We start from the raw sequence: 17530 nt of genomic DNA, 5'->3' as shown, positions 1-17530 counted from the left end.
CCTCTCAGGATCAATCATCAGAACCTCAGTGCACCAATGACCAGCTGCCCCCAATGATATCTTAAGCAGACAAAACTGCTCAAGAACTCCTGCTCAAGCAAAAAGTCTCAAAAAAGTTGATCTGAGGCCTGGAAGAGTTGGTCTGGGTTTGATGTGATATTTAAAAGGCTTCTTATTGCCATTGCCCATCATTTCCTAGATCTTTCATTTCAATAGCCAACATGCTGCTATGAAAATTACCTTAGCACTCATCTCATTCAGGATTTTACTTATTAATTCTGCCCACTAAGAAATAATGTTTTTTCTGTCCAGAAGTGGCAGGCTTATAGTAGTATCCTCATTATTCATAAATTTTTAATAGGAAATTGAGATCTTAATTCTGTGTGCTAAAAAAAATAATTAAAAATCAAGTTTTACTACCACAGTCTTTACCCCACCCCAGTATTTCATATCTACTCTTTGGACCATCTTTGAGAACTTTTCTTAGAGGCAATGTCTGTATTGTATACAATTAAGTATTATGTATTATGTATCAATTTTAGCTAATGAAAAATCATCTTGCTTCCTGGCACAGCAAAACACTTTTTGAACCACAGAACATTCTCTCTTTTTCAGACACCGCCCCCCACCATAAAACTGGGTCTTGCCAAAATCCTTTACAGACACTGAAAAGCTGCTGTCTGCTTCTACCCCCTGCGTCCTCATCTTCTCTCTCCCATCATCTGTTTTGAGAGGGAAGCGGAGAGCAGACATGAGGTTACTGCTGTGAAGATACCAGAAGAGAAGTCATTGCTAGCAGTTAGATTTTAAAATTAAAATACTGGTTAAGGAGAGCCTGTGCCCTACTGATCTGAAACGATGCTGGGCAACGGGCCATCTAAGAGTAGGAGTTATAGGAACCAGAATCACTTTAACAAGCAAGTTTTGTTCCCCTCTGAATTGGGAACGAAGGAAGTACATTCTTGATAAAGTCAAGCAAGTTCACCACCCGCACTGTCCGAGTTTCAGAGCATTTTGATCCCGTTATTAGGACAGGAATAGGGGAGAAAACGCCTGTTACAGAAGGTAGCCAAGCTTTTCAACTCTTGCGTTAAACTGAAACAGTTAGAAATTACAGTGACCAAGTAGTACAAACTAGATTGCTTCCTCAAATATTTGAAAAATTGAATTACTTCTGGTCAATACCGGCACCTAATTTTCGTTCGAACATCATCTTTGTCTGCTTCCTAAACAAACGCAAGAAATTCAAGATGAGATCATCAGCAAGCCATAAGGTAAGTTATTCACTGCTAGAGGCTATATTTAATACGCTAGTTTTTAACACATCTCAGAGCTTCTTGTGGCACCCCACTGCCACAAGAAATGTTGTATCCTACAAAAGCTTTCTGTCCACATCTGCTGGGAGCCCGGCCTTTTCCATGTATGGTACTGTAAACAGAAGCTCTCTTCTAGGAATTCACTGCGCTGGGGGAGCGAGTTCCACACATTCCTCAGCAAGAACCTCATTCTGCACAGGAAGCCAAGAAGCACACATCACCATACCACACAACCATATGTGCACACTTTGATCTTTGTAAACAAGTTAACATCAGTTCAACTTCATCTATGCAAAACTTGATGTGCTAAAAGTCTTGTATACAATAGCATAACACAAAATACCTCAACTGAATGTGACCGTGGCCTCCTTCCAAAGCACAAGTAACTACACAGGCTACTTTGAAGTCAACATTCACATTACAAAATGTGTCTTCAAGCACTTTGGGAGGAAGAAAACCCTGCCTTTTCTTTTCTCCAAATTACAGAATATTCACTGGGAATTGTGGACTCTGACGGAGTGACAAAGCAAGAGGCCAGAAATTAGAACCTAAACCAGCATTAATCAGGTCAAAGTTGCTTCAGCATCTTCAGATGTGGCAATTGTTGGCAAACCCCAGATTGCAAAACTATAGTAATTTACGTTCTCTCCCCAGAGAGATACATACATACAGGAGATGTGCTGGCCTCCTCCTGTGTCTGCTAGCCTCACACTGATGTCCAAACACTCTTAGAAACCTCAGCTGTAAGATGTTTATAAGAGGACAACTGAAACAATGACTTAAAAATTAAACAAACACAAGTCTTTAAAAAAAAAAAAAAATGAAGTTCATCTGGAAGTTTTTACTTGAATTTATTTGACTCATGAAGCATTAATAAAAAAATCTGTGGATGACATTTATTAGTAACTTTTTACTAAGTATCATTTGCATGCGTAGTACATAATTTGCCCAAAACTTCCGCACAAGAGCAAGCACAAACTGAAACAGAAGATGAATAACAGACTCTGCTATCATGATTATCACATTACATAAATGATTTGGATTATGTATGGACTTTCATTCAGGGCTGGAACTTGTACCCTGTACGTAAAGCGTTTACTTCTAGTCTGAAAGTTTCAGAAGAAAAACACATCCATAATAGAAATCAGGAGGGGCAAATTGGAATACACACATGCACACATACAAGGAGAAAGCGTTAGGACAATAAAGAAAGGAAGAAATGGATGCAGTGACAGCCAGCTTCACAGCTGGAGGTAGGGTACACAAGAGTAGTGTGTAGTTACCAAACCTACTGTACCTTTGCTTTGTTAGTGCATTAATGTATACGCTTTTAATGATAAAATATCATACCTTAGCTGATGCTCTCTCAGATTAGACAAGGCTTCCATTCCATGTAAATAGGAGTATACAATCTCCAAATCCTACAAACGTAAGGAAAACTTTATTAGGATTCTCAGTTCGGTACAAGCTGTTAAAATACTGGTTTTACAAAGCTGTCCTAATAGGGGCAGCAAGGATATTTGATACAACATATTTACAAAAGGCTAAAGGCAAATTGTAGGAATACCTTTGATTATACATTGTAACCTGACACAGGGAACAATGATGCTGTGTCCACATTGGAAAATACAAACACAGAAACCTTTCTGCTTTTGCTGTCATTACTCACATCCAGGAAACAAGTCTGGTCCAAAATTCCAGTGAACTACTTTGCAACTACCAGTGTCCTCCTTCTTAATGCCAATGTACACAAAAACCTTAATTTATTCTGCAAAGCAAGCTCATGGAAATTAGTCTGTTCATGTTCAGGGGAAAGAAAAAAAAGGACAAAACAGTCTAACAAAATTCCCCACTGAACATAAGTTTTTCTTATTTTCTTCTTCATATGGAAGCTAAACCACAAGCATGGCATGAACAGAAAATTATTGGCACAAGATAATTAAAAAAAATCATTAATACAATCCCAGTTACATGGCAAAGTTTTACACCCAACATACATTCATCCACTGCAGACCTCTGACATCCAACTCACAAAACAACATGAATAAAAATATAAAAATAACATCCAAGACTAAAACTTCCTAAGATGCAACTATGGGAACACTAATGTCAATCTAGAGGCTTTGCTAATGTTATACTTAAAATAACTAGAGCACTTAAAAGAAAACTTCAAAGCAGACCACAACTTCTACGGTGATTTAACTTTGGCTCATGGATTTGATGCTTGGATGATGTTTCATCATCCATTTTTTTTAAACATGCTACTTAAGAAACAATGCATTATCCGTAATTCATTGAAAATCAGAGCAGTGGCTCACAACCACTAACTGAGGCTGGCAGAAAGTTGAGAATAACCTAACACCAACACCAAACGTTCTCATAACTCAATGTGAGATGTTTTCAAGTCATGAAATATATAGAAACTATAAATTTATGAAACATTTGGTCACCGGGAAAACTTTATTTAAAATTGACCGACTTAAGTTTTCAGAAACAATGAAAGAATGCTAGATGTGGTATTTCGGCAAAGACTTCAGAACCTGAAGTCACACAGAGAACTTGAATTTAAATAAGAAAAACAAAAATAAAATCTAGTTAAATATAGAAAGTGTAGAAGTATTACTGTACTTGTTTAAATCATGCTATAGATCAGAAAAGATACCAGGAGTTACACTCAATGGTTAAGACTAAATAGATGTCTTCCATTCAGTATCTAAAAGAACGTCTTTTTCTTACAATGAAAAAAGCAAACATTCAGTTTGAAAAAGTGAAAGAAATGCACACGCCAAAATGCTGCTATTTTGCTTCTATTCTGGTCCTTCTGCTTCCTTGCCCTCTAGAGGCTTTGGTGGTCCTGTGAGGAGTAGAGGACACATCAAGGACAAAAGTAATTATGCATGGTTTGGGATGGAGGGACCTTACGCATAGAAGGCTTTGAAGAGAAAATACAGTAGTTGCTTGCTTCCCCCCACCCCTTTTCTTTTTAAATACTAATAAAAGCATGCGAAAGCACATGTCTGCCGCAGCTGGTGACCTGCTCACTTGCCAGGCAGCCCTGAGGCTCCCGGGAGCCTTGCACCAGCGGCGGGTACGACAAGCCCGACAGTCCCTGCGGCACCGCTGCCGCTCGTCCGGCCGTGCCGGACTCAGCTGCACAAGCCACCAGCTGCTGTGGGAAGCTGGGAGTGAGCCACCGGGGACCAGATGCCCATAGCAGTGGATTACGTGGAAAAGAGCCTGGCCAGAAGGTGCCACTGTAATTCCTTTCCAGCAAGCCTGTCTAACAACAAGCGGGCACAGAACAGAAGGAGAATAACCCTCTGCCACCAGCTTGCGCTGAGGCTTCTCTCGAGTGTCGCAGATTTTATGTGCAGTAAAGGGTTCACAGGTGAATAAAGAACCACAAAAGATTCTGGCTTACAGGGATTCAGAGATCTAAGTGTGGAAGTGCATGGTAAAAGGGATCCATGGACATTTGGGTTCCAAAACTGCTGGGCAACACAAGCCTAGTGACGAACTCTGCAGATGTACAAAGCAGTAAAGGACACAGGTTACGTTCCTTGAGAAATGCAGCTGAAGTGACTCAAAGGCAGGGGGAGTGCATTTAATCACTGAAGGGTGTCATTCTCACCAGTTTCACACACAGGCAGACAAGGTAAGTTTAGTGAACACTTTTTAAAAAATAATTCCTCTTCAAAATAGAAGCATACGTGTCAAATATTTGCAAATACAACACCCCACAGGTCCCCACAGCAAGACTGCAGATGGTGGAGCTCCTTGCCCCTCAAATCTGCACCTGGAGATCTAAAAAAAGGGGAATGGGGAAGAAAAAAAAAAAAAAGAAAGAGACCCTAAACAAATCTTTACTTGTGCTTCCATCACGACTGCTAGCTGCAGCAACACAGGGAAGAGAAAGTTGAAGATATCTCATCGCAGAGAGAACTAAGGCATTTCTTTTGATTTACAAAAAAAAAAAAGGCAGCAAGAAAACAGAGCGGTGCTCCAGCAGTGGGGTCCTATCAAAGCAAATAGTCATCGTAACACTGCAGCTGACGTGCACTGGCATCAAATCAGACCACTGTTTCCAAAAAGCGTGCCGCAGCCCGCTCCTGAAGCTGTACCTTTCCAGAGGGTGTCTGGCAGGAGAGGGCTCCCTCTAGCACCAGACGTTTGGCACTGAAATTTAAGTAAGAACAAACCAGCATCACTGCTTTCAATTAAATTCCTCATAATGGTGGAAGGTATGAAAGCTACAGCAGACTCGAAAGAGCTGAATATATTTTCATATATTGTCAGCAGACACTGCACACTTCCAGTCAGCCTGCAGCATTAAGGAATAGGAAAACAATTTGTAAAAATAAATAAAATCAGAATATCAAGTTATTGTCATTAGGTCACTTCGGTTTTCCATTTCTCTCAGGAAAAATTATGCTTTGCTTACTTAGCAAATACATTCATCATCAAACGTAAACCGTTGTTTCAACTTCTTAATTAAAAGTGAATTAATGGAATGCAAGAGCACTGCAGAAATACTTGTGCCAAGCACTGTAAAATCCTAAACAGATTCCAAATGCTTGAAACGACAGTTAAATAAAATCCATTTCACAAATATAACCCACACATAAACTTAGGCACATAAGCTATGAAAGTTTTTGATTTTTATATTCTAGACACTTGCCAAAAAGCTAAAATTTTAAAATTCTCAGGAAAATAACTTTGTCTTTCAGGAAGGACATAGCCTGCCTATGTGATTTGTGCCGGCTCGTTAAGCATAAATTCAACCCCACTGTGACTGACACAACCATTTCTGCTAGCTTGCAGTGTCCCTGAAAGCTGCCTCTAACTAATCCACAGAATACACAAAAGCATGCAGGTGACAGCAGCAGTCTGAGGCTTTTTTGGTGCTTGTTTTTACAATACATACACTCAAATTACCACAAGGTGGCAGGCTGAGCCATCAAAACTTCAGAGAACGTCATTTTTTACACACAGTTTCTCGTTTTATTTTTAAAAGTATGACTCTAACAGTTTATAAAAATCAGGAGGAGCAAAGCTAATCATCATCGATACAACTGGTTAAATATTCTGCTGCAGTAAGGACTAGTTACACAAAAGGAACCACCAACTTTCTGCTTTCTAGTTTTATTCACCCCACAGAATTGAATAAAGACAACTGCAAAAGCAATGCACAGGCTCAGCTGGTCTTGCTGCCAGAATCGAGTTCTACACAGATTGTGGCAACAGCTTGACAAAACATCTCAACGGACACTCCAAAACCAAAAATTAAATGCAAGGCACAAATTAGCACAGGTTTTAAAGGACGTTGTTATTTAAATGAAGGCTGAAAAACTGAAATCTAACCTGCGCTTAAGTTTGTACTGCAGCCACAGTCGTATGCTTGGGCTGCTGTGTGTGGAGCAGACCAAAATTTGTTTAATTCAGTGTTATTTCTTAATGTGTTTGCTTCTGCAGTGTCAGCTGGCTCTGTTTGAAGTTCTGACTGTACTTAGCAACAAAAAGGAGAGACTCAAGTCTTAACACAGCTCAACTTCAATTAGATCTCTAGAAACATATTGGTCTGCAACCTTAACTCTTCTCTCCATTTCAATAAAAATCTGCATACATTTATGCCCAGACATTTCTATCCATTTCATTTGTGTTTCAGACCTATTCGGCAATGCCAGTTACACAAACCAGACAAATCCAATGCAGAATGTTGGCCTCAAATTCATACTAGCTTAATGAAGACGTTTTTACTTTAGTAAAGCGATAGGGACATGAAAATTTGCTACTTAGGACTCAAAAAGTTAAACCTCCCTAAAAATCACAGACTTACACTGGTTTCAGTCCTGCTTTGCATTGAGGTATGAAACCACAGGCCCAACTCAACTATTCATCCTTGCCACAGTTAAAAAGCAAAATTCTGAGCTGAGAAATTCATTGCTCTCTGTGAGAAATTCACTCCTGTCTCTGAAGTGGCAAACAACCGGAGGGAAGCTTTCATCTTATAATAGTTTGGTTTATTTTAAATTAAAGGGTAAAAATAAAATAGAAGCTAATTCCTTAATTCACTGTCTCAGACGACAGGGGGAAAAAAAACAAAAACAAAACAAAGGATCGTTTCAAAGCACCTTAGGCTGAAAGAGATCTGCCCAGCAAGCATACAACAGGTTTTGAGAGGCTGATCTTTGTTAAAATGACCCCTCTTTAGCTCACATTCAGCCAACCACCAGTAGCACACGGGGGAACATCAGGAGGAAGGCAGGTGGATGGGTGCTCCCGGTCACACCTGGCAGCTCCAGACCCCACCCCAAGCCCAGGTTTCACTGTTGCGAAAACGGGAGGTCCCACCCGGTCCCTCCCCACTGCGCTCCCGCCGCCTCCCTGGCCCCAGGACGAGCACCCGCTCGCAGGGACCAGTCTTCAAACCTCTCCGTTGGCAGCACGCGACCCACGAGGTCCAGTGCTGGGGTCACAGAGGCAGCGGCTCGTGCGGCAGGGAGGAGGTGGGACCTCAAAGTCTTCGATGGATTTAGACAGACCACAAAACCACTGGCAGGGAGGGAGGAAGGGAGGCATTTGTCATTTCTGTATAGCCGACTAAACAGTTATTTCAGGTCAAAGTAGAACCCCCCTTTTTCCTTTAAGTATTTTTGGGGTTTTTCCCCAAATCATGATATACCAACAAAAGCAGCGATGCCAAGTTTCTCCTCCTAGTGAGCAATGACACCAGGTTGCTGAAGTCCTGCCTCTCTTTATAGCAGCAGGACCCCTTCTTTTTCCCTTTTCTTCTTGCATCCAGCACCTGAAATCGTTCGACACTGAGCCACTCAGGTAGCTGTATCAAGCATTTATATTTTCTTTTTTCCTCCAGCATTGGTTTAGCACCTGCCTGCACTGGCTCACTGAGGCCAAAGCAGTGCCAGCATGACCAAAAGAAACAGGCTGAATGTGGTGGGTTGACACCAGGTGCCCACCAAAGCCGCTCTATCACTCCCCTCCCCAGCTGGGCAGAGAAGAGAAAATATAACGAAAGGCTCGTGGGTCGAGATCAGGACAGGGGGAGGTCGCTCACCAAGTACCGTCACAGGCAGAACAGACTCGACTTGGGGATTTATTACCAAACCTGAGTAGGATAATGAGAAATAAAACCAAATCTTAAAAAACCTTCTTCCCACCCCTCCCTTCTTCCTAGGCTCAACTTCACTCTTGATTTTCTCTTCCTCCTCTCCTCCAGTGGTGCAGGGGGACGGGGAATGGGGGTTGTGGTCAGTTCATCACACCTTGTCTCTGCCGCTCCTTCCTCCTCATTGGGAGTACTCCTCACACTCTTCCCCTGCTCCAGCGTGGGGTCCATCCCACAGGAGACAGTCCTCCACAAACTTCTCCAACGTGGATCCTTCCCACGGGCTGCAGTTCTTCACGAGGTGCTCCAGCCTGGGTCCCCCACAGGGTCACAAGTCCTGCCACCGAACCTGCTCCAGCCTGGGCTCCTCTCCCCACCGGGCCACAGGTCCTGCCAGGAGCCGGCTCCAGCGTGGGCTTCCCACGGGGTCACGGCCTCCTTCGGGCATCCCCCTGCTCTGGCATGGGGTCCTCCCCGGGCTGCAGGTGGAGATCTGCTCCCCCGTGGAGCTCCATGGCTGCAGGGGCACAGCCAGCCTCACCGTGGGCTTCCCCAGGGGCTGCCGGGGAACCTCTGCTCCGGCGCCTGGAGCCCCTCCTGCCCCTCCTGCTGCCCTGGCCTGGGGGTCTGCAGGGCTGTTCCTCTCACATGTTCTCACTCCTCTCTCTGGCTGCAATTTGCCATTCCCCCCCGCCCCGTCCCCCTTAAATACATTATCCCAGAGGCGCTGCCACTGTGGCTGATGGGCTCGGCCTTGGCCAGCGGTGGGTCCGTCCTGGAGCTGGCTGGCACTGGCTCTGTTGGACACAGGGGAAGCTTCTAGCAGCTTCTCACAGAAGCCACCCCTGCAACCCCTCTGCTACCAAAACCTTGCCATGCAAATCCAATACACTGGACTACAGTAACATCAGTCCCATCTGGCTTAAACAGAAGTTTCCACATCCACAGAAGAGCCATGTCCGCTCCCAAGTGCGTTGGTCCACATCTGGCTGACACTAACAAGCCAGGCTCTCGCCAACACCAGCTGAGAGACAGTAGAAGTTGCTGCCTTCAGAGACAGCAGCCTCTGAAGGAAAGGCAGGGCAGTCGTGGCGGGGAGCTACATCAGTCGTCCCAGTCAAACCTATCTCCAAAGGCAAGACCTTATCCTAAGGGTGAGCTCATGTCTCGCAAATATTAAGCTGCCAAAAGACAGGAGCAAAACCACAAAACCCAACTTACACCGTGACCAAAAAAAATCCAGTATTACTGATACAAAAATCCTTGCCATGCACACATGAAGATGAAGAATTCATCTTCACCCCCAGCTTCTAAACACTCACAGTTACTGTGCAGGAGCATGCCCAGGTATGAATGGGCTTATCAGTGAGCCATACCAAGACTAATTTGTTGAAGAGATTAAAATGAAGTATTTGTCATGTACTACAAATTTTTGACGTTCTTTTTCTTACATCAGGACCTTCATATTGGGGGGGCGGGGGGGGGGCGAGGGGGAGCTGCCACGTGGGAAGCCTGCCAGAATCCAACTTATTACACCACAATTTAAGACAAATTATTCTTTTTAACTTCATTGTAAGCTACCACAGCATTCTTCTGCAAGCCATTCTTACTAGTGTACATAGAGATCTGTGGCTTAAAAAAAACTAAAGCCGAAGTTACAAGAAACAATTTATTGACTCGATGCTGAATTGGCAGCTATGCAGATATAAATCAAATATTTAAGTGAAATTACACATGTCAAATGGCCCAAATTGGTACTATTGTGAATGAAATCCCATGGGCCATTATTTTAAGGATTAATATGATTATGTAATTTACTTTTGTAAATTTACCTGAAACAAGAACTTCCTTTATATCAGTCTATTTCGAAGCATATAAAAAATTGTAAGCTATCAAAGACTAATAAAAATTCATTCCTGAGCATAGAATGAAGCTGCTAATTCTTAATGCATTCGGTTTCTAAGCATAGTCTGGGATGCAAAGCTTGGTCTATCAGTTTTGCCTAACTGGGTGGGGAAGCAAGAACAAGTAGTACTGGAGACAGGCGGGGAGCAAAGCCAGGTACATGGGTAAGAAGACAACCGACTGTATTGGAGTAGCTTTGCTGCGCTCAGTTTGCCACCCACCAGCCTAGTCTACCTTTCCATAAGCTGCCTGTTCCAGGCAATAGCTTGGCTTACCTCAAAACCACAGCTCTTCAAGTCAATGATGAGACAATTTGAGACTGAGGAGTTTCCAAAAACAAATACCTTCTTACTCATACTCCAAACAGGTGATTGGGATTTAAAGGCAACTTCTGAATTTAAAGATCTGTTACAGTCATCAAATGGCCAATTAGTTGCCTGAACTTCAGCCAAATGTGTTAGTGGTCACTAAAGTTCTGAAAAACTTTACCATCTTAAATCTGTATGAATTTGTCTCAATGAACATGCATTACATTTCAGGAAATTTATGACAGAACGTTACTCCACAGCAATGAGGCATGACTAAGCTTGAGAATCGGCCTTCATCAGAAGGGCGGTTTACAGGCCATCAAGCCAACCCAAGTCTTCACTTCCTCTGCTTCAGCTAGGCAGTGAGAAAGGAATATGGACTTTGTATTGATCTTGTTAAGACTTGTTGACACACAATAATTGTTATTTTTAGCTCCACTGTGGGGAGAGTGGGGACATTTGTTCTGGGTTATGGGTGGAATTTTTAAACTGGATTAGAAACAGGAGTAACAGACAATTTTAGTCTGGAACTGAAGTATCCGCACATGAACCTAATCAAGAACAACTCCAAGACCTCATAAAGAAAAAAGGAGAAATCCCATTTTCCTAGTTTGTCTTAACTGGGAGTTGTCCCAGTACAGAACAAAAATACACTTCTCCAAAGACTTCAACTGCATTACTGCCTCAAAGTCAGAGGCTGAAAAAATACCATAGGATCACAGTAAAATAGTTGTGGAGAAACAAGACATTTCAATGGGGTACTTAAATCAGCTTTCCTGTCTTTCAAATATATTTTGTTCATTTTGTGAATTATTTTCTTTTTAAATGAGCTTTCCTCAAAAGACAATTTCACTACATGTTTATTTCTTGCATTTTAGATTTTTTTTCTAATCGGAAGTGGTTTAAAAACCTCTACTTCCATGTAATGCATCACAGATTTACATATAATAATATAAACAGTTTTTGGTTTTCAGTCTTGCCAGAAGAACCTGCTCAAATGTATAAAAATGAGTCGGAAGGTTCAATGGCCCATCCACACTAACAGACTTTTAACACCGGCTCAAGATTAGTACAACTGATTCAACATATCCTGCTGGTCATAAAGCTTTTAGGAGAATAAAGTAAAGACATTCAGACATTCATGATTATAATCATCCCATAAGATGGGGATAAACATGGAAAGGGTAGATGGGAAATTAAAGCCTGTCATCTCATAGAAGTCAGTGAACAAACTAATGAGCATAGGAAATTACAGGGTAGCACCATACATTTCTTCTTCTGCTCTCTAGACTCTCAGAAGTCAGACAATTAAATGCTTAACACAAAAGCCTGAAGTTCTGCAGTCAAAAATCCAAACGTTGATCGCATGTCCAAATGCAAACAAAATGGTTTCACTACAAAAGATCTCTCCTACTGACTGCACAGTCCATAATTATAAAGGCACTTATGTTATTCACCATTAAAAATATATAATTGCCTTTTCGTGCCTTTTCAATATTTATAGCCAACAGTTGTAAGCTTGTATGAAATCTGTTCTCTCCATTCTCACATTCATTGCAAACGTTCACATCTTTGGTGCAGTTATGCCAGTTCCTAGGGGTTTTTCCTTTTTTTTTATTTTGGTAACGCTGAGGAAAGTCTCAAATTGTTTTGAGACAGTCTGTTATTTGTACCATGTTTTCCATTAGCTATATGGAATAAGACTCAATAACCTACTAAATTAACATCAATCTTTTGCTAACAAATATATCAGCTACTCAAATACAGTGAGACTTATTTTTAAACAACTACTTGTAGCAGAGATGAGTTTATATACATTTATCCAAATACAGAGGACTATAATGATTGGCTGCTTTTAAACAACAAAATTTGTTTTAAAAAAAATAATAAAAATCAGGAACAAAGAACCAAACAGGGAAATTGAAGTGATACACAAACATCCTGGAGTAAACAGCCAAAAACTAACTCCTAGGTGGCACCAAGCTGTGATGATGAAAGCATTTTAAAAGACCTCAGCCTAGAGAATGACATCAGGAAGAGCAACAAGGGTGGCCAGGAAAGGAGACCACAGTATATCAGGTACGGTTGCCTACTAAAAATAGGGTTAGTAGTTAGCTGTGCTTAGAGGATTCCCCAAGAGCTGCCAGAGCAAGATTAAGATATGACAATTCTCAGATGCTTTTGCTGGTGGTGGGTTGTTTTGGGGGTTTTTTTAGAGTGCTTAATTAGTCCACAGGTTTCAAAGCAGCCAGGGTTAATAACATGATACCAGTTTAAGCACAAGGACTTAGTAGTCCAGACAATCTAGGCATAGGTAAGCCAGTTAAACAAATTGCCATGAAGGAAGCACATCACTCCTGACTTGGACTAGATGAAGTCTTCATATAATTTTCCTTGTAGTGGGCAAGAGCAATCTATTTTCTGAAAAACCTTAATTTCTGTAAAGCCCAAGTCACGGTACTTCAACATCATAGCCAAGTGGCAAGCCCAGCTACACAGTATTCCTTCTTGAAATGCATCACTAAAAAGGTTGTGACCATTAAAAATCCCAATGACGTACACTTTGTAGTCTACTGGCCTTCGTGGCACACCAGATTTGTTAAATGGGGCAGGTACTCCAAATCATGAGCAAGTAAGTCGCAGTGACATTAAAGAGCTGTCATTTAGCAACTGATCTGCAATAACTGCTCATGTGAAACATTTTAAGTTTTCCATTAAGCTTTGTAAATTTAGTAACAGGCTAAGGCAGCAATGTTGTTCAGGGGGAAAGGGGAACCCAGTAAGCCACCTCTGCCCTGTCACTGGTGATCATCTGTCTGCATCTGAAGCTGTAACGGTGCCAACTGCTCACATTTCATCTAACTTCTGGGGAATACCGTCATTTCACCTTATTGAAACAAGACCTTGGAATTGCTGTCCTTGTGCCTTTGGGACCGAGAAGCCGGGCACCAAATCACCATGGGGGCTTTCAGCGCGGTCCCGAGTGCTGGTCATCAACACACTCCAGCCTCTGCTTGCTGCATTTCTCCCTTGCCAGGCGGAAAAAAAAACAAAACCAGAACCACCCCAGAAACACAAACCTCTCTCTCTGGTTGAGAAATACCAGTTCCCAAGAGCAATCCAGTCCCAACCCAGCCAGCAACACGCTCATTTCCAGAATGACCTAGAGCATCAAGGCTTCCTCCACTTTGTAAACTGGGGTTTTCTAGAAGCCCCCCCGGATACCGGGGGAGACCCCGATCACCCCCTCCAGAGGTTACTTGCTGCAAATGGCCACCAGCAACTGGGGGTTGAGCCGGTGAGGAGTTCCACGCCACAGCTCACCGGCTTATTACCATGACAACTCACAGAAACTCACTCTCCAGGAACAAAAGCGAGCAGCATGCATTGGAAACTGCGCTCTGCCAGAACTTGCAAACAGAAATATCTCGGTAGTACTATAATCAACAGAAAATACAGTGAGTTATTTTCTATGGCTGGCCTACAACCATTTTATATTGCTGGCTTACAACCAACCAAAGCAAAAACACAAAACAAACAAAACAAAAATAAAGTTCGCCTTTCCAACCACAAGGCAACAGCGGGTTCCTTAGCTGAAGGAAAACCTCACCGTTCCTTTTTGCTTTGGACAGTTTTGTTTTCATTTAAGAAAAATCACGTTACTCAGTTGCTTTACATTTATGAATCAAAAAAAGCAGATACAATAAAAGCAGGGGAGAGGAAGAAAAGATTATATACCACAGCTGATTTCAAAGGTTTATACCCCAATATATATTTGTTATATTCATGCGTTTAAACAAAGCATCAAGATCCATTTTGATAGACAGAACTTCTCCCACATTCAAACATACAACTCCTCTTAGTTCAGCTTATACTTTCAACAAAAGCTTTGTAATTTGATTTCATGTTTTAAAAGAAGACAGCAAAGAATACATTCACTTATTTTTTTGGAGCAGCTGAATTTACAGCAGCATATTTCAGAGCATTTCTTCCAACAGAAATTAATCTCACTTGAAGCATCAACAGGAGGTCACATGAAAATTATTCCCAGACTATCAGGCAAATGATCATACTAAAGTACATATTTGCATGTCAAATCAATCCTCACCCAAAAATTCAGCTCAGAAGCTGCTGGTGGTCACATCCTCCCACAGCAGGGATTACTCTGCTGTGCAAATGAAGCAAACATTAGAAAAATGCTAAAGTATTTTCCACAAAATAATCTCCAAGCCTAAATTTATTTCTTAGCTCAGGTATTTCCTGAAACAGAGGCTGCATTTAATAACTCTAAATTTTTATCTTATGGATTATTTTCTTTCCTTCACTACGAGCAATGGTAGGATTCTGAAAAGGACCTGAGATTTTTTTGGTTTATTTTTTAAACATCACGTGGGGATGAATCAATTACCATCTCTCAGGGTAGCTTACTGAAGACACAGCTCTTATCTGTGGTAAGAGTTTTGCACTCTTAGAAGCAGAACACCAACCACTTAAGAAATTTTCAAGTCAAATGGGGAAACACCTACAGTGGTCAAACACCTGTAGGGTTACGGTGGTGGTGGAGCATGGCCCCTTCCAGGTCACCACCCTACAACCTAAATGCAGCTCTGAATACCACCATAAAGATGGAAAAACCAAACTAACAGCTCTCCATTGCCTAATGGGCTGGACTTTCTCTCAGGCACCAGGAGAGCATCTGACACTTCAGTGAGCCAAACTCCTTGCCAAAGCCACTGCCTCTTTGACTCGGGCTATTGCTCTGACCCTTTAGCGGTCCAAGTCCAACAAGCAGGGGTCAGGTGCCTACCTGCAGCCAGCCCACGTGAGGCTGCCCCAGCACAAAGGGCACGCGGGACCACCCTGGCTTGGCGGCAAAGCAGGCGGATGAGCTGGGGTCAGCCCATCTGCTCTGCCTCTGCCTTTTAAGATGAAGTGACACAGAGCAGCTTCAGGTGATGTAACGGATCACTGCCCTTAAGGAGAAGGGCTCGACTCTCCTGATTCAGTCTTACCTGGCACTGCACCCACAAGGGAAAACCACCAGGAACAGCGCTGAAGCTTAACGAGTGCCAGAAAGAAGCCACGTGGTGAAACTTCACTGGAACGCTCTGCCAGCCCCTAAAAAATTCCTTCTGGAGGGAACAAGGCACTCAGACTGGTTCAGCCATACTGTCAAACTCTGAGGGAACCTGGAAACGCCCTTCTCTAGCATCCCCCATTAGCAGCTCTACATAGCTCTTTCTCAGCACTTTGAAATCCCTTTCATCTCATCACACCTGCCAAAGGGATCCATCAGATCTAAATCCACTTCTGGGCATCAGACAAGCTCAAAACCAAGACCTAACACCTATATTCTTTGTTGAATATCCAATCTATGCTTAAAACACTGCATTTGTACCACAGGTTACAGCGTTGGTCATACAGACGTGATTTGCACTCGCTATCACATGCACACACAAGAGATCCCAAAAAGGCTGGAAGTTGAAAGTCAAGCTGATCTACTGCTTACTCTGTTACCTGACCAGCTCTGTATTTTTTTGTTCAGTAACTTTACCAACAACTGTAAAGAGATAGAAACACTACCAGCTATTTCTTTGTGGCCCGGGGATTCATCGCTAAGAAAACACAGCAGTCCAACAGCAGTGGCAGCTCACAGCTGATCTACAAACTGCCTACTGAACGAGAGTTTAATTTCCAATAACTGCTAATGAGATATCTAGCTGTCAGTCACAACTGAGCTTTTTTTTTATTTATTTACCTTAAGTTCAAGGACATTTCTCCATTTGTTACACTAGTTTCTCCCCCCGCTGGCCCCAACGAACACGGACACTTACAAGGTGGTGCAGCTGCCGAAGGACTAACAGCAAGTGCTATGGGACGGAGAACCCAAACACACGGACACACAAAAAACCTGTCCACAGGACAGCAGCAGGCTGTCCCTCAGAATCTTAAACCAACCCATACTAAAGGGAAACAGGTTTTTCAACCTCCACAGTCTTTCCAGAGTGGTACCATATGTCACATGCTTTGCTTAATGTAAGTTAAAAAAGAGTTAGAGATATAACACTTGACTTCCTTGTATATAATAAAATGCATACCCTTGGTTTCCTAACAGAGTATTTTGGCACAGATCTTAAGCATCACTATTTACAAACTTTTAAACCAAGTCTTGATATGGAAAAGCTTACCAGTTGTTTTGCAAACTAATTTAGATTAAGCATCTGACAGCCATCAATTTACTAAATCTTAACAAGATACTACTTATCAACTGATGAGCAAGGAACATTTGTTCTTAAACACTGAATGTGTATCTTCACAGCAGCTTAAAATCATGTGTTTGAACTCCAAAATTGGACATTAGAAGTATGCACATTCCTCATTAGAGATTACTGCTTATCTCCCGAGTTAGTAACTTACCACTGAGTCTGACAACTCACTTTTTTCTTTTAACACTAAAAGCAACTGCAAGCAGAGCTCAGCCCGAGCCTGGCAGTGAAACATCACGCCCCTGCCCAAAGCACTCCGACGGACAGTAAGTGTGATCTCTCCCACCGGTGCCCCACAGAAGCCCTTGCAATGCTATTAGAAACCCAACCTGAAACAGGTTTGAGCACCATGTCAGTATCTAAGCATTCTTAAGAGCATACAAAGAAATATGACCAACGTTAAAACTACGTGCTGGCACAGACCTAAGATGTCCTAAAACATGAGAGACAAACACCTTTCCATTCCTTTTCCTGAGCCTGGCAAAAGAACATGGGAATAACAAACGTGATTTTAAACAGCAGCGAACATTTCCTGAAGATACAGTGGCCTAGAATGATGCTAGATGACAAGAAATAGGAGACCCCTACAGAAGCACTGCCATCTCCTCC

At 42.3% G+C, this 17530-nt stretch overlaps 1 protein-coding gene across 2 annotated transcripts in view; it reads right to left on the bottom strand.

The window, feature by feature from the left end:
• The window catches only part of RAPGEF2 (Rap guanine nucleotide exchange factor 2), a gene marked incomplete at both ends in the record, with an annotated part of 191771 nt that overhangs the window by 127547 nt on the left and 46694 nt on the right, over positions 1-17530 (bottom strand). For both annotated transcript variants that reach the window (XM_081999653.1, XM_081999654.1), the window contains one exon: positions 2667-2737. In XM_081999653.1, the coding sequence (XP_081855779.1) occupies positions 2667-2737 (71 nt within the window). The remainder of the gene's footprint in view (positions 1-2666; positions 2738-17530) is intronic.

This window comes from Phaethon aethereus, assembly GCF_964289735.1.
Source record: "Phaethon aethereus genome assembly, chromosome: 4".
NCBI lineage: Eukaryota > Metazoa > Chordata > Aves > Phaethontiformes > Phaethontidae > Phaethon > Phaethon aethereus.
This window is presented reverse-complemented; position numbering and strand designations above follow the sequence as displayed.